Here is a 26782-nt window from a genome sequence, read left to right as displayed (position 1 = left end):
AATTTATGCTTATACATGCACATTTTTTTATTTTACCTTACTAAGGAGTGTTCATTAATTCAAACCCTCTTTCTAAGAAGATCATAATATTCGCAAAATTAATGCGTAAGATAATGACGCAGTGATGGAAGTGGACCAACCAAATATCTTATCTAGTATGAGCGTTCCTTTCCAATCAAATTGTCATTATTGATCCTAAGACCAAAAAAAAAGCATCAATACATGTATGAGTCAGGAATACGTACGACCATGCGTTAACAAATGTATGCGTCATACAAAAATCAAAAGAACAATAAATTGTAAAAATATAATTTTATTATATTTGATGCTTGTAATGTGCTGAGATCTATTTGGCTTATTCGCTAAATTCTAGCCACAGGATAGGATCAGCATCAAATATGTGCTTCCTTTTCAAGAATATAAACCTGCGTTTCGATGGTGTGTTTCATTTAATGTATAAACTATCTATATCAGTATATTTTCAAAACATACTATGTACGTCATCAGCACCATATTTCAACGGTAAGCCAAAAATATCACAAGCTCAAGTTTTTATTTAGAAGGGATGACGATCATTATTTGAGTCAATTGTTGCTTTTTCGTTGAATTAACGCAAAATTATAACATGTATTTTGTTTAAAATAAACATTCTTTAACTGATTTATTAATCATTATATCAATGTGCCCTCAGATCCAAACTTGTGTAGTGGGACATGGCCAGTTTTTAGCTTTACCTGTGTAGTGGGACATGGTCATTTTCTAGCTTTATCTGTGTAGTGGGACATGGCCAGTTTCTAGCCTTACCTGTGTAGTAGGACATGACCAGCTTTTAGCCATACCTGTGTAGTTGGACATGGCCAGTTTCTAGCTTTACCTGTATAGTGGGACATTGCCAGTTTCTAGCCATACCTGTGTAGTTGGATATGGCCAGTTTCTAGCCTTACCTGTGTAGTAGGACATGGCCAGTTTCTAGCTTTACCTGTGTAGTGGGACATTGCCAGTTTCTAGCCATACCTGTGTAGTTGGACATGGCCAGTTTCTAGCCATACCTGCGTAGTGGGACATGGCCAGTTTCAACCTTTATCTGTGTAGTGGGACATTGCCAGTTTCTAGCAGTACCTGTGTAGTTGGACATGGCCAGTTTCTAGCCTTACTTGTGTAGAGATCCAATGTTAGTTTATAGCTTTTACTGTGTAGTTGGACATTGCCAGTTTCTAGCCTTACCTATGTAGTGCGACAAAGCCAGTTTCTAGCCTTAACTGTTTAGTAGGACATTGCCAGTTTCTAGCCTTACTTGTCTACTAGTAGTAGGAAATGGTAACACAACAACTACTAAACCTCTCAGCCTCGCGGTGTTCGTCAGCATGCATGGAGTTCTCTTGATGACTAGACAGCGAGAACCGATAGTAAGCAATTGGCACAGTTAATCAGAAACTCTGGGTAGAGTTCTATAGACGATGTCAGTTCCATAGATAAGGAGGCTGACATCTTGCCGGTCACGTGACCCGCCGCCATTACGGTGCTCTCAGACTTCCAGATATCAGTAGCAGCACCGGCAGCATCGATATAGCATTGTTTTATTTTTAATATACAAACGCCCGTTTACTATATTCATAATGGCATCGGACACAACTATCGGTAAGTAGATGGTTTATTTAAGCTTTTTATGCACGTTTCAATAATCAATGCGACCTATAAAGTGCATTACAATGTTGTAATAGCGACCTTTGTTTTAAGCTTTTGTTTTGACAGTTGGACTATAATGATTAAAATTGTTTACAGACGATCGCTTGAGTCTAATTTTATTCACTCAATGGCAGTTATGTCAGCCCGGTATAATTATCAGCCAATCGAAACGATAGTTAAATTTAATTGTCACGCGAACGCGTAAACATTAACAAATATGGGACAATGTAACCATGGACATTTTTTGACACTGATCAAATTGCCGAACAAACAGATATATCCGAAATGTATTCATATTGACAAGTTAACATCTTTAATTATCTACAAGCCAGCACATGAACAAATACAGACATCTTGAAATAATCAAACACACATGTGCATGCAGAGACGTAGATGTTATCTACGTCTCTGGTGAATGTAATCAATTTTGCATTTTGAAAGAAATTCATGGAATCACTATTATAAGATAGATCTATCAGTGCATGTCGTAGGTTCAACGGTTATCCGTAAAAATTACATTTTAATTTCGGTTTGACGTTGGCCAAACGTTTAATCAATGTTGCTTTATGAATTTAACTTAATTGTTTGCACGAAAGAGCTATGGCTGTACCTTGTGTCACCCCCCCCCCCTTTCCCAAAAGAAGCACAACAACAGTGAGAATTCATCAAACAATAGTGAAATTAAGCCTTTTTTGTTTCAGGCCTTCCCTCAGATGACGTCAAGTGGACAGTGAATGATCCAACCTCTTGGCCAAATGTGACCTATGAGGATTTGGTTGACTACCTTGTGATGGCCAAAGCGTATGATGGAAAAGCGATGAAATCATTTCGATCACTGTATGCATACAACTATGTTCAAAATGGCTGGTTAGGGGACATAATGTGGAGCTCACACAACAACATCCAGTTTCTAAAAGCTAAAGTGTCTCCATCTCAACCAGGAGTTGGCCGTGCTGATTACATGGCTTGGGTGGCAATAGCAGATGATTCTACAATCCTCACAGGCTATTGTACATGTCCAGCAGGCACAGGCAGGAGCTGCAGCCACATCTCGGCCATTATTTATGTTGTGGCATTAGCATGGAGCCATGGACTCGCAGGAAAAACCTGTACAGACAAGGATAGGCTGTGGGGTAGAGGTGCAGGGACAGCTGTGCTGCATGAGGAGTTTGATAACATTAACTTCGAAAGACCCAAGCCAGACTATGCACCAATACTTAAAAAAACACAAAAAAAGGCGACAGGAACCCAACTGCCAAAAATAAGATCATTCCTTGATCACTCTGATCTTCAAGATCATGCCAGTGAGTCGTGCACCAACAAGCTGTGGACATGTAAAGGTACACTGCTCCAAAAAATCTTGAGTGCGAAGGAAAAACCAGTGAATGAGATGAAGTCAGTGGAACACAGTGACCACACCATAGACCCATCAAGGCCAGTTAACGAAGTTACTTGTCAGCCGTGTGATGCATTTTATAAGAAATACATAAATCTTTCTGCTGAGGCAAAGACCAACATCAGCCAAGCTACCTCCTTGCAATGCTCGACGCTATGGAGTGATGCTCGAAAGCTGAGGATTTCATCGAGTAAGGTCCATGCTCTTCCTAAAACAAGCCGTGCAGACCCAAACAAGTTCGTGACAAACCAGATCTACCCACGGTTTAAAGGGAACAGTGCCACTCAGCATGGGCAAAAGTATGAAGCTGAAGCCAGAGCTTGGTTTGAGCAGAACACTGGCCTAAAAGTGGTTCAAACTGGCGTTGTCATCGACCAGACAGAACCATATCTTGCTGCAAGTCCAGATGGACTTGTTGGCGAGGACACCATTCTTGAAATTAAGTGCCCAACAAAGCCCTTGAGGGAACTTATTCAAAGCGGAACATATGATGTTGTGCACACCAAATCAGGGGACCACTGCCTTAACCCAAAAGGACGAAATGGGTACTACACACAAGTGCAGATAGCTATGCACTGCACTACACGACACCACTGCAAGTTTGTTGTGTGGACAAAAGCCGAGGGATTAATAGTGGATGTTCCCTATGATGCCAACTTTGTTAGAACCACTCTGGTTAGAATTAGAGAGTTCTACTTCAAACACCTGTTAGTCCGTCTGGTAGATGAGCATAATTTTAAGAGATTAATGATATCTGATCAATACAAACACTACTGTTGATAGCAGTTTGAGGCAAATAGCAATAGTGATTGTATTGATCAGATATCATTAATCTCTACAACAACAGATACGAGTTTAAGGCAAATAACTCTAATACAACAACAGAGTCGACTCTAACACAACAACTTCTACAGGAGTTCCCATCAGGGTATACTCTGTTTGGAAGTTATGCGTGAATGCAATGACATACTTGTGGGTTCATATAAAAAACAAAGATCTATTTAGGTTAATATATATAAGTGATTATTTATTAACATTTCTATTATATTTCCTGAATAATAAAATAATGATAACCATAACCACACGAGTACTAATGAGTCGCGGTCTGAGAAAACAGGGCATAATGCATTGGCGTCAAGTATCATCCCAAATTAGCCTGTGCAGTACGCACAGGCTTATCAGGGACGACACTTTCCGCCTAAATTGGATTTTTGCTAAGAAGAGACTTCATTTAAACGAAAAATGTAAAAAAAAGCGGAAAGTGTTTTCCATGAATAGCCTGTGAGGATTGCACAGGCTAATCTGGGACGACAATTTACACACATGTATTATACCCAGTTTTCTCAGAAAATGACTATCATTATAATTATTAATTGTAGAATAAATAATAAATATGAATTTAAATCACTAAAGCTACATTCTAATACTCGGTGAAACTAAACGTTAAACTTGCCCATAGAATAGTAGAGAAATGCATGTGCTATTATGAATATTTTATTATTTATTAGCTAAATTGGTTAAAATAAAACATGTACTAAAACATATATTGTGTTCATTTTCATTATTCTGTATCTGACTCATTCATTAGTTGCTCCTATTGACAATATGCATTCTTGGATGTACTAATTAAGGCTCTCTTTAAACAATGAAAAACATTTCTTCAATCCTCAGAAGTATTCTCTCTAATTAAGGAGCCCTGCAAATTACAAAGGGCGGCAATCACTCGCATTTTCTTATCAAGTTTTGTGGTTGATTTAATATTCAAAGTTGTACTTAATATTCTGAAGCATTTCAGTCTATTTATGGCTCTTTCAACATGTATTCGTACAGATGTGATGCGCCTTGATGCAATGGTTTCTTGTGCAGATAGCTGTGTTCTTCCTTTCATAAATGCTGGAATGTTCAATTTTACTTGTCTAGCACACAGTTCTTCGCCTATAGTAAACCCGCGATCAGCCATAACTTCATCGCCAGGTAATAAGTATTCCAAGAAACCTGAAGATTTAGTGATAAAATTATCACTAGCTCTCCCGCCATATGCTTTTGACACAAACATTATGTACCCATTTGGAGCAATAGCTACAAGAAATTTGGCAGTATTATGACTTTTATAATTGCTGTAAGTCTGATTCCTAGCTTTCAAAGTGAACGGTCGCTGAATAAAAACTTCAGTACAGTCAATAATGCATGTTGTCTTTGGATAAGTGTCTACGAATGATGAAGGCAATGTTTTTCTTATAGATGTTCTAGGTAGCCAAAACTACACAGTCACTCAACTTTACAGCCAAAATGTCAATCCATGTGTGAAATATGTTGGCGACTAATGGTCTTGAAATGTTGAAGCGCCTGCTAATTTCAAAAAATGTCAAACCTAGCCGCAGTCTCATCAAGACAGATACAATTTGATCTGAAATGTTTAATTTATAACTTAAAGCTTTACCAAATGGAATCATCATAGCTATTAGGGCCATAAGTACACTATAGTCAAGTCCTGTATAAAAGCGTGCATCAGTGTCTGAAGAAATGTCATCAATGCTGAATTCTGGTGTGGTTTGTTGAGTAGATGCACATTTAGTGGTTTTATGATACGCATATGGATGGTCAAGTCTAATTAAATCATCAGTCTGGGTGCTAGCCTCTACCATCTTCGGCACATTGTTGCAAAAACCTGGATATTTTAGACAGCATGTTGTTTTGCACTCAATCTGTTCATAACTAATGTCATTTACATAATCAGGTGGTAACATAGTGGCAGAAAACATGGGCTCGGAGGGCTCCAGCTTCATGTTGTCACTCACAGGCATCAGCGCTCTTCTGACCAGCTGACGTCTTGGCTTTGGCGTCTTGGTCACTTCATAGCCCATGTTGACGGTAGGCAGAGGGTTTTTCTTCGTTGGCAGCCCATCTACAAAATGCAGGGAACAAACCTGAAAATACAAAATACATTAATCTGTCAGTATCTGAACTGATGCATGTAATAAAAAATAATTGTAATTCCCACCCCTGAAACCAACTTTGGGGGGGGGGGGGGGGCTGGGGCTCAAAAGGTAAAATATTAAATTTTGTTACTTTGGTAAAACTGACCTCAAGCAACCAATGAACTAATTCATTATAAAGTTCACCAAACAGCACTCGTTCCTAGATCGAACAGTCTTAACAAAGCTGAATAACAATTTTGTCCGAATTGCCATTCGTCCGAATACACATAAAGTTTTTATTAAAGACTGACCACTCAGGCTCAATTTCAGATTGATACTAGTGAAAGTATGTAGATCTTTACATAACAAAGTTAACTAATGTTTTTACATGGTTCTTACCACGGCTTTGCTTGCTGGATTGAAATCTTTCCTGTTGATAACACCCAACCACTCTCGTCTTCGCTCGGCGTTCAGAGGTAAACAATGGAACTTGAACGGAGCAAGGCATATACAATTCTCATTTTTTTCGCCATGTTCAGCACATATTGTATTTTTCCAACGATACAGGTCTCTCTGGTTATTGCTGCACCCAACTACGACACATTGTCTGCCCCTACAGTTTTCGTAAGGCATAGCGGCTGGATAAGCTTTCGCGATTTCGGCGATATTGACTAGGGAGCACCGTAATGGCGGAAAAGGATAGTTTCAGGGGAGACCACTTTGTCGACTTAATTTCTGACATCGTCTATAGGCATCAATTCTGCTATGACTTCATCGATCATTCCCATGAAGTACAACACCAGTGTTTCGGGTACTGCATTTTTTAAGTGTTCGTGCAGTGGTTCGCTTAGTGGCCGAACGGTTTCTAGGAACGTTTGTAGACGTATCGGCGAGTCGGTAAAGGGGCACTCATAAAGTGAGTGTACCACTTCAAAGTTCATGTGTTGGTGTGTGCACTTTGAACATAAGACGGGTTGTTCAGGAGGTTTTTTGCAGCGTAAACGTAACAGGAACTTCATGAGCGAAAGGCTGTCTGGGCGGATCTTCGCGACTCTCTATATGATAGCCAGTTCCAGGCTCTTGTGAACATTTTTGAAAAACGAAAAATCTTTATGTTGTTCAAGCCTCGATCGCAAGCGACTGGTTTCGTGTTGGCGCACTGTCTTTTTACAGACAGATTTCCATTTCTCTTTTGACGGGAATACACTGTTGGTTCTAAAGCTCGTAAAACAGTCTTCAAGGTGATGTTTTTTGCAGAATTTTTACAATATCTGGGATGAAGCCAATTTTTCGGTTTTCGCACAAGTCGAACTTACACAGTCTTAGAATGAATAGTATATGACACGGTTCGTCTATAGGGGCGTGGCATAGTGAGCAAATGAACGCTAACTTGTGTAGATCGATTAGCGCTTCGATGGATGTCACTCCCGCAAGGCCGAGCACCATGTCTGAGCACGTAAGGTGGGGTAGACCTTGGGCACGTTTCAAACAAACGTGGTGGGCTACCTCGAGTTGTTGCATGTCGGCACTGGATATACTGTTCCACAGCTCGAAGTCAAACAGCACTTTGCGAATAACTACGGTGTTGTATAGCTTAATAGCGGTGTTTGGGTTTGCTCCGGACCTTCCGGACACTTTCTGGGAGAGGGAAAGGCACGTTCCTCTTATTGTCTGTTTCACATTGTCAATGTCGCAAGTGTATTTTCCACTGATCGACTGGATTATACCTAAATGGTTGTATTTTTCCGCTTCAGGTGTTGGTGTTGAGTCATATGCAATCCGGAGAAGGGGTACTGCTTTGGTCCGTTTTCGGCCCATGGCCATGACGGCACATTTGGAAGCGTTGCATGTGAAGCGCCACTTGTTGACGTATGCGTTGCACTTCTCTACCAATTCGTTTAAGCCTCGGCTCGAAAGCGACAGGAGAACCACGTCTTCAGCTTGGATTGGGGAACATAAAGACAGGTCGCCGATCTGCAAGCCGTATGGGGATGCCGTGAATTCGTTTAGCAGGTCGTTTATGCAGACGATGTAAAAGACTGATGCACATATGCTGCCCTGCCGGGTGCCCTGTTCAATCGAGACAAATCGACGTGAGAGTACGCGACTAGGGCAGTTTTGAAGTGACTCAAATATAACTCGAAACAACTTCCGATCCCATGGATGTTTCCTTTTTTTTAAACCTATTCTTAGCTCCCGTTACCTGCATATGCAGCGAACGGGAACAATTTTAACAATTTTGAATGAAGTTAACCCAACGATCATGACCATGAAATTTCGTGAAAAATTGTCATATGATTTATTGAGGAAATGTCGTTTGAAGCCAATTGTTGACAACTGCAGACTAACGCCAGACGACACTCCACGACGGAAGCTGGAGAGCGATATAATACAATAGCTCATCTTGAGCACTTTGGGCTCAGCAATATTGACAACACCATACCTGTGTAGGAGTTGTATAGGCAATATCCTTTGTAAAATACTAACGGATGATTGAAAAAAAAATCTTTCTGATAAAGTTCCTAAAGTTGCATTATTCTTGCATTTTGAACTTTTAAAATGATCCATATGCCGCATATGATATGCTTGTATTGAGACCGACTCGAAAGCGCACGTACGTATTGAAACTATGCTTTGCATGGTATAACATGTACATTGTCTCGAGTGGTTGAGTCTTAATTTTTGTCATCAGAAAATGAAGATGTCAGATTTGACGCCTAAGCCGATGCTCTATTTAACTTATTCTTTATGTTTTACAAACATGTATCTTTGCATGTATCAACAGAAACAAAAATAAATCAAGTTGGCATGCACGAATGTTACTACATTTAAAGGGGCCTTTTCACAGATTTTGGCATTTTTTAACTTATTCATTAAATGCTTTATATCGATAAATGTAAACATTGGATCGTAAAGCTCCAGTAAAAAATCAAGAATAAAATTAAAAAAAGGAAAAGAACATTGCCCGGACCAGGTTTCGAACCAGTGACCCCTGGGGTCCTGCCAGAGTCCTGAAGTAAAAACGCTTTAGCCTACTGAGCTATTCCGCCGTGTACATATTCTTGAAGTATTTTATACCTTATATAAGCAATCTTCGTAGTTTCACAAAATTTAACGACAAAAACAGAACTCTCCAAATTATTCAATCGTTTCGCGTTGCAACGCTTTATAATTTTTAGGTTTTAAAATCGTCAAAAGATGCATATAATGGCTATATTAGACCATGGTAAATGTTCAGTATTACTGTTTCCTCACAAATATCATAACTAAAACGAAAATTTGCGAATCTGAAACAACTTTTTTCTATTTTGTCAATTTACCAAAGCGTGAAAAGATCCCTTTAAGCCTCTATAGAATAATTACTAAATGCATTTAATAAGAAACACAATTCAAGTTTATTTACAAAAACGTAGTCATCTCACGCTGAACGCAAGTTTGTTAATTTTAGGAAACAACTAAAATAGTATGATGCGATTGCTTTCGTGCGCTAATTGTGGGATTTAAATTAATTCTTATGTTTGTAGAACATTAGACATGCGGTTGACTCAGTTCGTTCGCACGGTCGTCGCAACATCCTTTGCCTACAAGCCACATTGCAATTAAATGCGTGTTTTAATTTTTAAATTGAAATTATTTTCATTTTGATGCTCAAAATTTCAACCGCGTGCAAAACTTTAAAGGGAAAGCAACCAGGCAAATCCGGTCGAAATGTATCGTTAGAGTGTACCGACGTATTTCAACGGAGATCTGGTAGAAATAGTCGATGAAAAACAAGCAAGACAGCTCTAGTAAAAACAAATTAGTTACCATGTGACTCTCGTAACAGCATTCTCGATTAAGCGTCGACGCGGCAATTCAGTAGCATTATTTCAGTGTATCGACTGTCTTCAGTCCAGTGGCGCACACAAGTCGTCTTTTGACGCCGGCGCTGACCAATAAGTTCTTCTACATAGCGTCTTGGTGCTTGTTCACTTCCATGTTGAAACATGTGAAATGCAACTGGTGAAATCGGCGTCAATTTTCCGCAAGAATGAATGAAGAAGTATGTAAATGTTGTATGTTTAACCCATATATTTAACGTCACAAGGTGTGAACGACGAGTTGTCAACGTGCGTGTTCCGAAATATACGTGCGCTAGTCTTACGTTGTTTGTTTTAGTCGTGCGATTTCTTTAATACCCCCGATACACAGGATGGCCGAGCGGTCTCATTGGTTTTTACTTCAGGACTTTGGGGGTCACTGGTTCGAGCCCTGCTGCGGGCTACTATTTTTCCTTTTTTTAAATTTTATCCTTGATGTTTTACTGGAGCTTTTTAGATGCAATATTTACATTTATCATTATAAAGCATTTAATGACAAACTTCAAAACATGCCAAAATCTGTGAAAAGGCCTCTTTAAATAATTTTGTTAATTTATTGAAATGTTTGGGATGGTGGAAAATACCTTTTCATTTCTTCAATCATATCCATCGCTGCCCTGAAACTGTCGAGTAACGGTGTAAACTCGGAATATGATGAGGTCATTCTGTTTACATTTCTGGCATTAATCTTGTCAGTGAAGAGTTAATCATCTAAAGGGACCTATTTGCCTCGAAAGTTCTTGTAATGGAATTAAACAAAAATGATAAATTATCAAACAATCACTCGAGTAAACGTGACTAAAAAGGAAATTCTCACTTTCGAAATGGCACACAAATGCGAAGTGTTACGAGTGTTCTGATTGGTTGATTGAATCCTCTTCAGAACCTATGCCGTACTATAATTTATGCCTGTAAACCGTCCGGGACGGTTTCCTAAACTGTCCCGGACGGTTTGTAATCCACAAAATAAATCGCCCGGTACAGTTTACAAACCGTCCCGGACGGTTTATAAACCGTCCCGGACAGTTTAGAATAGTTTTGGACCAGTTCGTACACCATGTAAACCGACTTCGTTCGAAGTACGTTCTATAAAATGTGATTAAACGGGCTCGAACTGTGTGAGAACGGAGTGATCGTAGTAGCAACGTGTAACGAACTGTCTGCGAACTTTGCGGACGGCCTGAAACGGGGTTGAACGGGAGAGGTGTTTCAGAACTTTGAGCCTACTCAAAATTTTCTTCTGATCATCCCGTTCTACAAAATAACGTAGTAACAACGTACTGGAAACGGAATGGACGTACTAAGAACGGATAGGTCGTACTAAGGTCGGGGTAGGAACGTGCCAGAACGAAGTGCGATCGGACCGAAATTACCTGTACGATGCCACACCGATCGAGTCCGTTTCTAGTCCGTCCAATCCGTTCTCAGACAGTCCGACCCCGTCCGCACTACGTCTCAAATACGATCTTGTTTATGTAATAAAAAAATGAAACTTAAAGATAAGTTCTTACAACGTTTGCAACACGTTCTATAAGTTCTCAGTAAGTTCTTAGTACGTTGTACTCGTTTTAATGAGTTCGCAGTAGGTTCCAAGTACGTTGTACTCGTTCAAATGCAGTTGTTACAACGTTAAAACCGTAAATACAATACATTCTGACAATGTACATATAAAGTGAGGTCGTTGTCTCAAAATTCATCATTTGTGATATTGAGTTGAAACATGGACAATCTTGGAGCTGTTAATTTTTTTAATGTTGGCTTCGTGAAATGTTAGAAGCAGAGCAGCAATATTATGCGGAATTATTTCTTGGAGGCATTACAAATGTACGTCTGGTCGGATCAAAGCGTGAAACATAAATGAGAACTGGCAGGAACGTAGTCGTTTTTTATAATCGCCGTGCAGAGCGTGACTGTAACTACGTCCTAAACGTACTAAGAACGTAGTAGAACGGAGTGAGAACTGCCTTTGAACGATTTACCACTGCACAACGAATAACGAAGAACTGCGTACGAACGTGATCGAACTGGCTGAGGACGGACTCCGTCTGACTGGAAACGGTATACCAACGGGGACAATTGAAAAATTGACCCGATTTGAACACGATAAAGACGGACTGGCAACGGGATAGGACGGGATAGGAACGAGCTGCACGTGGCGCGAACTGTGCATGAACGTCATTCAATCATATTGTAAATTTTTGTCGGACCAAAACTACTCGTTCAAGCAAGTTCACATTCCATTCTGCATTTTCTTCAGAACGTGGTCGAACTGTCTAAGAACGAGCTTGGTGTATGGGCTTCTTCAAGTTCAATCACAATCTTGTTTTATTGATTCATAAATCGAAATTTTAATTTTCATTCACCATGAGTAACTCGAAATCTTATTAAAAATATAAAGCGCATGAGTAACTCGAAATAAAAATTTTAATAGAAAGAGCAAAAAACCCGCAAGGGGCATCTTTTTAATCTCTTATTTAATTAGATTCATGCAGCTGTTAACATTTAATTGACCATAATTATATTACAATGTTTTTTTTTTCTCCTTCTTTTCTCCGTTTTCACGTTGCTTTTCATGTTAAGCTTTCTAAATAAAATAACTGAAAACTGCATCAATGCCAATATTTTATAAAGATGAAACAATAACTGAAATGTGCGTATCTTTAGATGAAATAAAAACTAGGTGTGTGCACCTTTATATTTGGTGGTTTTTGCTTGTTTTCAGGGACTACCAGTTGTATACCAGTTTACTTTAACAAACATATACATACTGTTGCATAAACAAAGTACGTAGCATCACTTTTCGATACAAATAAATTTACGCATGTTTACCTTTTTGTATATACAGTAAAACTAGCCACTACTTTATCTATTTCAGTTATTCCCTCCACCTACCTTTCACGTGACAACAGTAACTTTATGATATTAGTGTCTGTAGTTAAAGTAAAAACATGCCATGTGTGAGGGCTTATAATAAATATTATGATTGTTACAGTGCTATTATAAAAATTATAAAAATAATTAAAGAACACTACGTGACGTCAGAAGTCCGAGAAAAGATTCTCCATGTTATGCCGGATTCGATGACGTCTGATAAACATGTTCAAATTGAATGTGCTCATTCGGGCTAATACATGTGGTCACAAATGTTCACAACGTAGTGTGTTGTCAATATAAAGAGCCTTTTTGTGCGCGAAAATTTAATCTTTTTTATAAATTGGCAACGCAATTGGTCATTTAAATATATTTATTTAAGATCAACATCACTTTGAAATAACAACTAATAGACATGTTTTTCTATACAATGTTTAACACGAAAAACGCAATAAACCAACAATACAGCAAACTTGCAAATCAATGTCAAAATAAGCACGTAAAAAAAAGATCAATATACAATACTCTAATCCGAGCAAACATTGCAAAATAAAATAAATGTCAATTTTATAATAAAATTTATATACGATTCAATTTGATAATTAACAGATATTCGCACAATGACTAAGCATAAAAATATGCAATCATGAAATTATTGCAAAACACGATGATCAGCAATTAGATATGTCTGATATGAAAATACAGTGTAAGATAAATCTTGTGTGTAACACATACGTACAGTAGAATACCATTTTTAGCTGATAGATATAGTCTGATATTTCTGTTGCACAGAAAATACACAAAAACGCTGTCGTCATCCATACGTAAGAAGTATAAATGCATTTAATGGTTTTATTTTGTGATATGCATTGAATGCAAACACATTCGCAATAAATGGATAGCATATGTTTGCACAATGTCCGATAAAACGTCGTTTTCGCAAACATACAACCTTCACACGCAATAAGTAAACATGTAATAAATTATGCTATTTTGTGATATCTATTGAATAAAAACAATGACATAATTTAACACATAGCGTACGTAAACTTTTATCTATGTCATAACGTGAATTCCAGTCCACCCTTCGCTTGTGCACTTCACTCCTGGCCGTGTTTCCAGACAGTGACGGTGGCTAGCTCGGTTTTGGAGCCCTCCTCAAATGGAACTTGTGCGGTTTCGATGCATGATAAACTGAAAGTGAATAGGTGCATATTTCGGGATATTGTTACAAGACATCACTTCCATTTTTTTCCATTGATTACCAAGTTGTTGTTACAAAACAGTATGTTTATCTTAAACAGGTGTTACACCGAAGATAGATGATTTTATTTACATGTAAGCATGCAATCAAAGATAACATCAGAGACCCAATGCACTATAAACTCGACTGAAACTAACTAAACACGGTATCACAAATTGAATCGATACCGTCAAAATCCTAAGGTTTAAATGAAAAAATATATCAATCAGAACGCTGGATATTTAATATCAACTTTAGAAATGTTCTAACAACTTAAGAAATGTTCAAAGTTGTGTTGGTGTTATATTATGATTTGAGTTTTTTTTAAATATTTCCTTTCCATTTTAAATGGATCTCAACTCAGAAAAGCGTGTATCCCAGTACTACCATTGTAAAAGCAGCAATATAAAACATAGCTCGGCCGTAATACAAATCTCATGACGTCGCTGTAAATATAACAGTAACGCAAGTTACCCTTTCTGGATCAGCGTCATCCCTAGCGTCTCGGCGTTCCAGCGCCCGCTCTTAGAGGCCACGACTACTAGGCCGCCTTTCTGCGTCACTTCCGCGAGGCGCAGCAGCCAGGCTGTGAAACAATCGAACAATGCTTAGTGACAGTGTTCTAGAATTGACTATTCTGTATGTATTCACTTGTCCCTAAAAAGATTCAGTGGATTTGGGTTTAGTGAAATGTAATGCTACACATAACTTTTAATTGGTTTAAACGTCTAGTGAATGCATATGTCGTTAAAAGACTCGACTCAAGCTTAGTTCTGTGTGTGCGTTTCAAATACACTTTGATTATTCATTTATGCGACGTCTTAAACACTGTAAACATCGGGAGTTGTTCGTTCTTTCGCCAGCAAATGGGGTCACATACCACCATTAACTTTCATTTCCGTACAAGACTTTTGATATTCGATTAGAATAAACTTAAATTTTACCTCCTCTAAAAAATAATTATGAATAAATATAAATGCAGCTTGTCATACCCTTTGGTTGCTGTGTCCTTTCAAGGAAGGTCAGTACTGTAAGGTCAAACTCCACTCCGATTTCATTTGGCAACCACGTGAACTGGAGAGACCCATATAATGTTTTTTTTTTAAACGGACCAAATCTATAAATATCAGCAATCAGATGTAATCAATGCATTGATATATGTTAGCGTTAAGTGTACATTTTATTTATCACCCAAACACATGAAAATTTTCTGAATGTAATAAATTAACGTTTGTTCTACACAGCTTTGTAAATTGGCATACAGGTTTGTTGTTGATTGTACCTACTACGTCCAACTTGGGCCGCGTACCTGTTTAAACAAAACTTTGTCAGGCTTCACTCCCTTGTCAAGGGCTGCTGTCGTCACTTTGCCGTCCTCGCTAATCACCGTGACGTCATTTCCTTTCTGGATGTACATGGCGGTCTCCAAGAAGCGAGCAACAACGTCACACGCAAGTACCTGATCGAAATTTAAGAAAACTTTTAAGGCATATCGAGTAGTATTAGTACCTGGGTTGGCGGTGGTGGTGGTGGCCGTGGCGCTTGTGGTGTCGGACGTGGTGGCGTTGGTGGTGTTCGTGGCGTTGGTGGTGGCGGACGTGGTGGTGGTGGTGGTTTTGGTCGTGGTTGTGGTGTTGGTGGTTGCGGTGCTGTTGGTGGTGGTGGTGAATGTGGCGGTGATGGAAGTGGCGGTGGTGGATGTGGCGGTGGTGATCGTGGCGGTGGTGGTGGTAGTGGTGGTGGTAATGGTCGTTGTTGGTTTAAATAAACCTTTACTAAACAAAATCTTTTTACACAGTTACATCTAAGTTTGCTTCATGTTCCGAATGATATGAATAATGATACTACTACCCGGTATTATTCAAGAGTACCCGTTTGATTGCAGTACATTCAAACGATATATGTTCTACTTAAAAAATATCTGCGCACGCACCTGATTGAATGACTTGCTCATTATGAGAGGCCCCCGGCCCGAACCCGCGCCAATCCACAGACCGGACCTTGGGGCGATGCCGTTGTTCTTTACAAGATCTCGACAGAGGTCAGCTACCTGCACCGGAAATGATTTTCGATATCCAAACTCCAGTTCGAGAATCCCTTTTACCGCATTTGCCGACTCAAAATGGTAGTGAATGTTTGTCGACGGTACTAGTGTCCGCAGTAGCTTGTCTTGTGGGAGACAAAGCGGTTTTTCTGTGAATACAAAAATAACTCCGCACTTTAATGAAATGCTTTTGAGAAAATGCACATGCACTTGGTTTTACGTAAAAGACGCAATTGTTTTGACCATTACATGAATTCATGGAATCTTATTTATAAATGATCAGCTTAATATTCAATATGATTTTATTTATAAATATACTTATGTTCTTTCATACAAGTGATCCTTGAAAAAGTGTTTTATACAATTAACTTCTGATATAATTTATACCAGACTATTAAAAAAAGCCTGTCCATACCCCCGACGCCGAGCACGTACACGGGCGTGTCCACGATTCTTGTAGGCAACTGAATCTGTCCCGCGGCCTCCGCTGTGCGCGCCAACCGGAAGCCGGCATGCTGCAGGAAATGACGCCTGAACGCGAAGCGCGCAAACCTAGAGGCTTCGTCGCCGGTGCTGATCCACGATCCGCCCTAAACACATAATAAAACTTGCAGATGTCTGATGTTATACATAATAAATTTCAGTTTATGTAAAATTGTAATTGCATACCATTTCCACCGAGACAAATGATTCCTCCCCCGCCCCATTTATTTTCAATTCAAACTGTTTTGTTCCACTTGTATTATTCCCAAACCCTCACGCTATACATCTTCCAACTTATGTATCAGTATCATGGTAATACTTATTACAGGAACTGTTTGTCTTTTGGAAAGAACCATATACCACTCCCAATGGAAATATCCTTTCGATTGTTCATTGTAAATGTTGACCTAAACAAAGGCCGCTGATAGTTGATAACAGTGTCAGGTTGTCTCACCGTAAGTGTCTTGATAATTTCGATATTATATATAATCAATACTCACATACGACATTATCTTACCAGAATTATGTTGTGTCTGCCGTCGTAGCATGGTGTGGAAAAGTCATCGTATAGCCAGTGCGTATCATTGCAAAGACCGTTAAAATGGTCCTCGGTCCACTGCCAGACGTTGCCAAACACGTCGTGAAACCCAAGCTCGTTAGCCGGGAACAAGTCCACGGGCTACGAAAGTTATACATATACAATTATTACGTCACGCACAAAAAAATTAAATACAAGAAAAAACATATAAAGGACTATTATTGATTTTGTTACACAATACGATTTTACTCGTCTTGAGGCAATGTATTACTGATAGTTAAAAGAAAGGTTTAACAACAAAAGAATATAAACATGGTCACAATTGGAACATGAAATACAATTCATGCTCTTTCAAACACATATGCAGTTGTAAAGCTTGTTCATATACGCAAATCAGAATTAAGATCAGGATTCAATAATGTTTATTTTTAAGAAAATAGAATAAATAAAACATAATTCAGGTACTTCACTCACTGTGGATGAGCCGAACTTCATGTTGTAGTTGTATGGCTGAGAACCAGCTGTGAAGACATGGTCAGTCTTAGTTCCGGCTTGTGGGTTCTCCTTTAGCAATATTAATGTAATGCCACATTAAAAAGTTATGCTAGAAAATGAAAGAAAGAACATTTCTTGACATGTTTATTTATTTAAACCTTTAAGTCGGGCTAAGTTAGAATGACTGACAACTGACAATTCACAATTCATATGTATAACAATAAAATAAAATGAGACATTGTATAGAGTAAAGAGTTCAAACACTTTGGCAAATATACATATTACTGTACTAGAAAATCTTCTTCAAGACAGTCCGAGAGCTCGAAATATTTAAAATAATTGACAGCATGTCTAATGTATTCTCCAGTACAAATCCGCAAGATTGAGTGGTCAATATAATGCCTACCTGCGCGCCTCTAATTACGTTGTGTTCGGCCTCGAGAAGCAGTCTGTACTCAGGCCCTTTCCACTGGCAGTAGGCCCGGGCCTCGTGGTAGTTCACTTCCGCAGGCCAGGACCACGGCATGTCTAAATTGTCCCACATCGCGCGGTATCTGCGTAGCAAAAACGACATTAACTCATATCATATAACAATTCTCGTTGATTGTTAAATGGCTACGCACGCGACTTCGTGGGTATACAAGTGGGTTATGTTTTATAATTTGCTTCTTCCTTCGTGTAGTAACCCATTTATGCCTAGTGGACTCTCCCATCCTTCCAAATTGGATCAATTTATTTCCAAAATTAGGGATGTCTAGTATATTTATTTCTATATTTAGAATATTTCTTACAGAAATTCCTTTAAGCAAACAGCGCAGACCCTGATGAGACACCGCATCATGCGGCGTCTCATCTGGGTCTACGCTGTTTGCCAAGGCCTTTATTCTAGACGCTAGGCATAAATGGGTTAATGTATCATAAATACATATGCGTGGTTCGATTTTTTGTTTGTTGTCGTTGTTGTTTGTCTTGATCTTATGTGTGTATAGATTAATTTCTATTGTATTTTCCTTCTTGTACGTAAGAATGACACTTAATGTATACTATAGCTATGGGTCGCTCACTTGTAATTGGTGTCTGTCGCTGTCTCGCCCACGCCGCCCTCTGGGAGGCTACAGTGGCTGTATGCAGCCAGATCCGTCCCACAGCCACTTTTACAGCCTACATCAAGAACACAGCATTACAAGTAAGTGTACATTTAATCCTATGTCCATGGAGTCCAATTATGTAATGGACAATTGTTACCGTATTTTTATGCAATTTTTAGTTTAGTTGTTTTTTAAGGCCAAGTTTTGATTTAAGATAAATATGTCTTCTTTTGAAATCGGAATAAATATATTGCATGCAACTTCTAAGAAAATCCCATTCACTAAAATGCAAGAATCATCGAAAAACACGGTTATAAAAATACTGAGTACGAATAGAAAATAAACACTGCTTCAATCATGAAAATGCACTTACTGGTATTTGTAAATGCACACTTTACAAACTTTCAACATTAACCCATTTATGCCTAGCGTCAAGAAAAAAGCCCTTGGCAAACAGCGTAGACCCAGATGAGACGCGTCTCATCAGGGTCTAAGCTGTTTGCGTTAAGGAATTTGTGTAAGAAATATTATAGAAATAAATTTACTAGACATCCCTCAGTTTGGAAATAAATTGATCCAATTTAGAAGGATGGGAGAGTCCACTAGGCATAAATGGGTTAATATCTCGCGCGTTCTTGTCCTAACAGCATGCATTCCCCCACTCACCACTGTTGCACACCCAGAACATAGGATGTTTAGACTCCCGGAAGCTCCTCCAGTGCCAACCCTCGTCCGTCCAGAGCTCCGGGCGGTTGTAACCGCCAGCCCGTATGAAGTCCAGGAAGTCGCCATTAGTCACCAGGAACTTTGAGGCCTCGAACGCTGGCACGCTGGTGAATGCGAAGTTAAGGAAAGAGGTTAACAAATGGACACATATTTGAAATACACTCACCTTTGGTTGCGGTTACGTGATGTATTTTGTATTAACTTCAAGCTAAAACATTCAATAATGACATCTAAGTTTTTCGAACAATGGATCGTCTTATGTAACGTACTAAGGGACACAACTACATGTAGTTGTTCATAAATGTTTTGAGCTTTAACCCATTAATGCTGAGTGGACTCTCCCATCCTTCTAAATTGGATCAATTTATTTCCAAAATTAGGGATGTCTAGTATATTTATTTCTATAATTTGAATATTTCTTACAGAAATTTCTGTAAGCAAACAGCACAGACCCTGATGAGACGCCGCATCATGCGGCGTCTCATCTGGGTCTACGCTATTTGCCAAGGCTTTTTTCTAGACGCTAGGCATAAATGGGTTAATAACTTAATATGTACATTAGAACAGATCCAAACGACCCGGAGTGTCAACAGCTGGGAGTTTGCTAATTACAACTAGGGACGCAACGAGTTTCATAAGCGATCCATATAAATGGCGTGTACACTCCAGATTTAAAATAGTCTCACAAAATTACTGTATTTTTACAGAGGTATACTTGCAGTTATTCAGTCAAGGGTAAGGACGACCATAACATAGCTTTAGCGCCTTAACAAGGTTTAAGCGTAAAAATAGTAGATTAACAGTGGCATTGCTGCAATTAACTGCGACATTGCGTTGCAGCAAGGCAAGCCAGAGGAATCTTATATACAGTGCAAAAAAATTAATTCTGCACGTGCCTAAACGATTGGTCATTTAAAGCACGTTTACCAAAACGTGATCCTTTTGTTGCTGGTCTTATGTAAAAGTTAAGTGTATCACCGTGTCCCAAATAGTAACATTTCGTTTTACGTAAATGTCATTACGTAACAAAACAATCAAATTGGCATTGCGTCATAAAATCCCACCGTAACAAAACAAATGCACAATATTTGGATTTGTACCAGAGCCTTTAAGTTTCTGTTGTATAACTATCAACGGGCTATTACTGCAGATTGCGGCGTAGCAATAAAAAAAAAGATTTAAAGCAGAGCACTCAACAAACTCACTAGCAAGTCACGTGACCATATTCATTGTCCCAACCATATGATGGAAAATCTGTGGGCTTCCCGAACGTCACTTCCTGTCCGTTGACACGCAACATCTTGTTTGTCTGTGGTAAGCTTTCTAGAATGTTGAGTTAGGAATAAAAGTGAAGTTGTTCACACAAGTTCGCATAATTAGACATTTGCTGTGACTTATGCAATATAGTGTTAACAAGTCTGATGGTTTTAACGGTAAGCAGTACAGAGGTTTAATAGCTGGCTTCTGTTCCATAAGGTTGCCATGATTGAAAGATTATATGAGCCGCGTCAAGCGAAACTAGGGCTTATGCTACGTGCGACCAAAGTCGCTGCAGACCAGGCTGTGCATGTGCGCAATCTGGTCAGGAGCGTTCCTGTGACCTATAAAGTCGCGCAAGGTTACTTGGCCTCATTAGATGACAGGGAAGCTCCTGGCCGCATTGCGATAATGTGCATGCTTGTCGTGGACTTCACTGCTCTCAGGTTATGAAATACCCCTTTTCGTACGACACTGCTTATATAAGTTTTAATTGAGTTGAAACAATTGGAAAAGTAGATAACAATAACTAGAGCTTCTTGAGAAATCGCGGATGATTATTTATTACTTCCTATTGTATTGGTGATAAAAGTGTTGTTTTTAATGTAGAATTTGGTATTCTGGACTAAATCCCAAATAAATAATATCAGTAAGTGAGTTGTCAGTAAATTTTACCCGTTTGCTTTGGCGCATAGTTCCAGCCGTCAGGTCTGTTGACTAACCCAATCGGTAATTGACGAATTAGAACGGAAGAAGTTTCCAGATGGATTCTTTCATGCTCAAACCCCATCAAAAGAGCCCACTATATGTTAGAACAGGTAAAATAAAATACTACCAGAATATAAGCAGGTGAAAAAAATACAACCAGAATATAAGCAATCTGTTTAAACCCCAATATTTTATATTAATGTAGATTGGAAAAAACATTTTTGCTAGCATTCGATGAGCCTTTCCACGTTTTGGTAAATTGACAAAATTCTAACAAAAAATGCTTCAGATTCGCAAATTTTAGTTTAAACCTTTTAGCTCGATTGCATCGAAAGCCCTTGGCTTATATAAACGCTCTCGAGTCCGTTTCCTGGGCCTAGAACCAGTACTTGGTGTCTTTTGGGGAGATCAAAGGAACGCTCCCACGGCGGGGATCGAACCCGTGACCTCCCGGTCGCTAGACTGACACCATATCCATTACACCACAGCGACCTTTTGTTCGCAATTTCGTTGCAGTTATGATATTTTTGAGGAAACAGTATAACTGAACATTTACTATGCTAAAACATATCAATTATATGCATCTTTTGACGATTTAAAAACCTGAAAATTATAAAGCGTTGCAACGCGAAACGATTGAATAATTTGGACAGTTCTGTTGTTGTCGTTATGTTTTGGGATACTACGAGGATTGCTTATATTAAGCATAAAATACCTCATTCATGGTATGAGCACGGATGGCCGAGCGGTCTAAGCGACAGACTTTTACTCTAGGGTTCAATGGTTCGAACCCAGTTGAGGGTTACTTTTTATCTTTCTTTAATTTTATTATTGTTTTTTTTTACTGGAGCTTTTTAGATCCGGTGCTTACATTTATCAATATAAAGCATTTTAATTACAAACTTCAATGCATGCCAAAATTTGTTAAAAGGCCCTTTTAAAATTAAGATATTAATAGGGCATTGTTAAACGAATTGTTTGATGATATTTTCTTGACTGAGGCATACCAATTTCTTACCCAGGGGCTTTTCATGTTGATAGGCAGATCGAGAGGCGTGTCACGTATAATATCGCGGATAACCTCGCGCACCTTCCGGCGGTACTCGACGACCTCCCCGGCACGCGGCCACTTATAGGAGCCGCCCATCCTGTAATTCTCCTGCAACACGCATGCGTGCGGAACAATAGGTAACTCCGGATGTGAGTTGTTTGTTCGGTAGAAAAAGTGAATTCGTGTTAAGGCTTAAAATTTAAATACTTTGATCCAAAGTTATGTTTTTAGTTTTGTGTAGTGTACATAAAAGTTATTCACGGCACTGAAGTAAATAACTTGCAAATACAAGAAATTCATCAGCGTGTATTCTTTAGTACCAGACACCTTTGTCCATTACTCGTTTAAAACAGCACATTATCCAATATTAAAACGACGTTGTGCGTAAGGAAATGAAGGCTTATGTGTTTTATGCATCACTTATGTATAGTAAAATGACCTGAATGTATCAGAACTTCGCTTACTGTGTCGTCCCATGACATTTCGTCCACTCCTGTTTCGAACATCTTTTCAAATTCAAAATTGATCCGCTCCTAAAAGAAACAAAAGTGGTTCATCGTTTAACTTCGTCAACACAAAACTTGACAGGAAAACAAACCACAACTTTATCATGAGTCTAAGTTGCCTATTTGAATATACATCACTAACTAAGCTATTTTCATATGAAACAAAAACGTCTCAAGCGCCGGCAAACACCACGATTAAACCATCGAGCCCTTAGCCTCAATAAGACATGAATGTAACCGGGTACCTTAAGCAGGCCGGCCAGCGCCAGTTTGTTGACGTAGACGACGGCAGTGTGGCCGTAGTAGAAGATGAGCGGCAGGCGGAGACGGTCCGGACACTTGTAGAACACGCTCTCATCTAGAACAGTAAAACGTCCAAGCAACGTTCAAATACGCAAATCAATACGCAATCCAATAAGCAGATATATGCACCACTCTCGAACATGTAAAGTCCGAAAATAACACACTGGCGTTCCGGATCCGCTAATTTAATTTCAATCATTAATTCTGGAATGTTAAGAAAACTAAGCTTTTAAGTGTGCGTATCCATGTAAAATACCTTTTTACAACAGTTGATAAAAATCGTTAATAATTTTATATACCCTTTTAAGAGAAAGAAGGGGGTGGGGAGGCAAAGAGAAAAAATATATAAATAAAACTGCGTCGTCTATACTAAAACATTCATACGATTTCTGGAATAAATTTATGGATCCTGATCCCTGATTGTCACAAATGTATGACCTCATGTAACTGATTGTTATTAACATTAAGGCCGTGCTCTGTGAAAAGGGAGTTTAATATATTGATGCGGAAAGTGTCGTCTCATATTAGCCTGTGCAGTACGCACAGGCTAATCAGGGAAGACACTTTCCGCTTAAACTGGATTTTTGCTAAGATGATACTCTCTTTAAACGAAAAACATACTTAAAGCGGACTGTGTCGTCCCTTATAAGCCTGTGCGGACTGCACAGGCTAAACTGGGACAAAACTTAACGCACATATATTAAACCGAGCACGGCCCAATTATGGACTCAGGTAATCTTCATACCTTTTAGGGCAGTAAATAGACTCTCGTTCAGACTATAGCTGTTCTCGAAGTACGCCAATAGGTCGCTGCAAAACCAATTAGAAGAGGAATTAACAAGCGAAATATTATACTGATCACATGCGTATAAGAATAGACAGTGCGTCCTGCACACGTACATAAAAAGGGCGTACCCGGAGAGCACACGATGTAAATTTGCAGTTTTATGATATTTTTTTGTGTCTTTCATAGAAGTTTTTTTCAAACAACGAAGTCATTAACACGGGCATAAATGTCGTCACTTATCAGTCCATGCGGACTGGTCGTGCTATAAGATTACAACATTTAACGAACGTGCGTTATGGCCGGTTTTCCGATTACACGCCCCATAATATTACACGCTTTATAAATATTCTGAAAAAAAAAGTCATAAAATGTGGCAAGTACATGTGTCCCATACCTGAAACCAGTTTTATTTACCTCATATCAGTATGGAACGATATAATGACACATGATCTCAATTTCAATATCACAACAGGTCAAGGTTGTACCTTTTAGAGCACTGACTGAGGTCGGGCGGGGTCAAAGAGGTGAAGGTCAATTCCCCGGTAAGAACGTGATGCAACATTGTGGCTGTAAGTGTGGCTGTAGGGCGGGCAAATAAACCCTATCTGAAATGGAAAACGGTTCATGGGTGTTACAATCTCTATTCTACATATCGAGACATAACGGCTCACATAACTGTATTGTGTTCGTAGTATTATATCATGTTATATGTGCTAGAAGTAGTAGTGATGATTGTGTTGGTGGTAGCAGCAGCATCAGCGTAAATAGTAGTAGTAGTAGTAGTTGTTGTAGTAGTAGTAGTAGAAGTAGTAGTAGTAGTAGTAGTAGTAGTAGTAGTAGTAGTAGTAGTAGTTATAGTAGTAGTAGTAGCAGTAGAATTGGTAGTAGTATTAGTATTAGTATTAGTAGTATTAGTAGTATTAGTAGTAGTAGTAGTAGTTGTAGTAGTAGTAGTAGTAGTAGTAGTAGTAGTAGTAGTAGTAGTAGTAGTAGTAGTAGTAGTAGTTGTAGTAGTAGCAGCAGCAGCAGCAGCAGCAGCAGCAGAAGTAGTAGTAGTAGTAGTAGTAGAAGTAGTAGTAGTAGTAGTAGTAGTAGTAGTAGTAGTAGTAGTAGTAGTAGTAGTAGTAGTAGTAGCAGCAGTAGAAGTGGTAGTAGTAGTAGTCGTAATCGTCAGTAGTAGTTGTAGTAGTGGTAGTAGAACTAGTAATTGCGTTATTGTTGTGGTGCTTCTAATGCTGCTCATAATGCTCTTACTTACTTGCAGTTGAAACATGCTTAAAATAAACTAGCTGCTTCTCTGTACATTCTTGCCGTATGTCAAATGTACAGTATATGAAGGAAACGGTCACATTGCAGTCTAGTCTAACTATTTAGACAATTTATTTGCTTGATAGATGAACAACTTAAAAAATCACCAAATACACAAATCAATAGTTACAAGTATTGTTGAGGTTGTCTTGCTGTCTGTAATATGCTTTACAAAGTGCATTTTGCGTTTAACGATATCCTTGTTTAGGAGTGTCTATTATGCTTATATAATTGAGCCAAATTTAGATCTTACTCAATAAGAAAATGAGAGTTTATTTTCAAAATCAATTTAGGAACAAATGGCGTTCATATTAAGTCTGTCATTCAAAAAAATCAAAAGGCATTAACTTTTATTTAAGAAAGTGAATGCTTATGAGAATCATAGTGCACGTCACTTCTCCTCATAGAAGGAAAGTTCGGTACAGTTTTTATGTGTTAACGTGTATATTCGAAAAAGATGCGTTAATACATAAAAACTGAACTGAAAATACATCAGCAATAAGAGAACGACTGGTGCCTAGAGGATTAGGATGTCAATTAAACGCATGCATTTGTACGGCAGTTTGAAAAAAAGGAAAATTTCAGCAAACATACTTCAATAATTTGGTAAATTAGGCAACAGTCTCGCTTGAAGTCAAGAACCACAAAAACGGCGGAATTATCAAACCAATATTAGGTTACAGTAAGTTGATAACCAAGATGATTCATTTCATTAAAGGATTGCAACAAATAACGAGGCGTTGATAATATTCGTTATTTCAGTAAAGCTGTAAAACAAAACGATTTAAGTTTAGAACAGTTAGTGATGAGGAGCAACTGTCTTAAGATGCATTGTATTATTATCTCAAAATTAAAATACTGCCCATTATAACAATACTGCCATTTGTTCGATGCCCGAATGATATTGCTTTTGTGTAGTTGCTTCGACATATATTATATCTTGCGTTTCAATGCATAGTATAAGTCGATAGATAACCTACGCAATAACAATTTTGCAGAATGCACACATCATATTCTTTATGAATATGTTTCGTTACTGAGGCATCAGTTACATAAACATACCACTATAACACTTAAAGCTACAAAACTTACTTCGTTTCAATCACTGTTATATCCAAATATCACGTTTTTATTATTTAACATTCATATAAAATCTATAACCGAACCTACAAATTTTACCTACCGTTCGCAGCGGATTCTCAACAAGTAATGAAAACCAACAGTTGTATGTCACACCTCTTTCTACGGAGCGATCTCATTGGTCAGACATCGGGGGTGTGTAATCAGCTGTAAACAAAGTCACGTGTACCGCACAGTCGGCCTGGAGTTGAAAAATCGTGCAACGTGATTTACGTGAACTACTACCGAATATTGTTTTATAACATCTTTTTGAATTGATCCTATATATTGAGTGAGATTCGAGGAGTTTTTAAACTTAGTTATAAATGGAGTGAACTCTACTCATATTACACGTTACCTAGATTGACTCTCGAATGAGTAATCATTTTTTAAAT

The 26782-nt window shown here is 38.6% G+C and overlaps 3 protein-coding genes and 1 long non-coding RNA gene across 7 annotated transcripts in view; 2 read left to right on the top strand and 2 right to left on the bottom strand.

The window, feature by feature from the left end:
* Positions 1-1454: 1454 nt before the first annotated feature.
* On the top strand, positions 1455-4626 carry LOC127862951 (uncharacterized). Of its 2 annotated transcripts, none has more exons than XM_052402224.1 (2): positions 1455-1638; positions 2388-4626. In XM_052402224.1, exons 1-2 carry the CDS (start codon positions 1617-1619, stop codon positions 3860-3862), a joined length of 1497 nt encoding a protein of 498 aa, XP_052258184.1. In that variant the 5' UTR covers positions 1455-1616; the 3' UTR covers positions 3863-4626. The 2 variants fall into 2 exon arrangements, with proteins under 2 accessions (XP_052258184.1, XP_052258183.1); XM_052402223.1 differs by lacking the exon at positions 1455-1638 and adding an exon at positions 1883-2103.
* On the bottom strand, positions 4083-6750 carry LOC127862952 (uncharacterized). The gene is made up of 2 exons (XM_052402225.1): positions 6400-6750; positions 4083-6009 (listed from the first exon to the last, which is right to left on the bottom strand). The coding sequence occupies exons 1-2, from the start codon at positions 6631-6633 to the stop codon at positions 5329-5331; spliced, it is 915 nt and encodes a 304-aa protein (XP_052258185.1). The 5' UTR covers positions 6634-6750; the 3' UTR covers positions 4083-5328.
* Positions 6751-13086: 6336 nt separating this feature from the next.
* LOC127862406 (uncharacterized) overlaps positions 13087-26782 on the bottom strand; it is a 19091-nt gene continuing 5395 nt past the window's right edge. Inside the window, exons 1-19 of one of the 3 annotated variants that reach the window (XM_052401498.1) lie at positions 26452-26600; positions 24446-24565; positions 23919-23983; positions 23116-23228; positions 22829-22897; positions 22332-22472; positions 21281-21407; positions 20554-20671; positions 19289-19452; positions 18599-18695; positions 17941-18088; positions 17514-17603; positions 17019-17180; positions 16434-16608; positions 15908-16167; positions 15284-15433; positions 14967-15048; positions 14449-14560; positions 13087-13925 (exon numbers count right to left, since the gene is read on the bottom strand). In XM_052401498.1, coding sequence (XP_052257458.1) covers positions 13832-13925; positions 14449-14560; positions 14967-15048; positions 15284-15433; positions 15908-16167; positions 16434-16608; positions 17019-17180; positions 17514-17603; positions 17941-18088; positions 18599-18695; positions 19289-19452; positions 20554-20671; positions 21281-21407; positions 22332-22472; positions 22829-22897; positions 23116-23228; positions 23919-23983; positions 24446-24522 — 2244 coding nt within the window. In that variant the 5' untranslated portion in view covers positions 24523-24565; positions 26452-26600 and the 3' untranslated portion in view covers positions 13087-13831. Of the gene's footprint in view, positions 13926-14448; positions 14561-14966; positions 15049-15283; positions 15434-15907; positions 16168-16433; positions 16609-17018; positions 17181-17513; positions 17604-17940; positions 18089-18598; positions 18696-19288; positions 19453-20553; positions 20672-21280; positions 21408-22331; positions 22473-22828; positions 22898-23115; positions 23229-23918; positions 23984-24445; positions 24566-26451; positions 26601-26782 lie in introns of those variants that run through there. The other 2 variants (XM_052401499.1, XM_052401500.1) reach the window with 2 other exon arrangements.
* Positions 18524-19452, top strand: LOC127862407 (uncharacterized). Its single transcript, XR_008040602.1, has 2 exons — positions 18524-18720; positions 19270-19452. It is a non-coding gene; the product is annotated as an uncharacterized LOC127862407 (long non-coding RNA).

Source organism: Dreissena polymorpha, chromosome 16 (genome assembly GCF_020536995.1).
Source record: "Dreissena polymorpha isolate Duluth1 chromosome 16, UMN_Dpol_1.0, whole genome shotgun sequence".
Lineage (NCBI taxonomy): Eukaryota > Metazoa > Mollusca > Bivalvia > Myida > Dreissenidae > Dreissena > Dreissena polymorpha.
The sequence above is the reverse complement of the archived record's forward strand: the minus strand, read 5'-3'. Positions and strand labels throughout refer to the sequence as shown.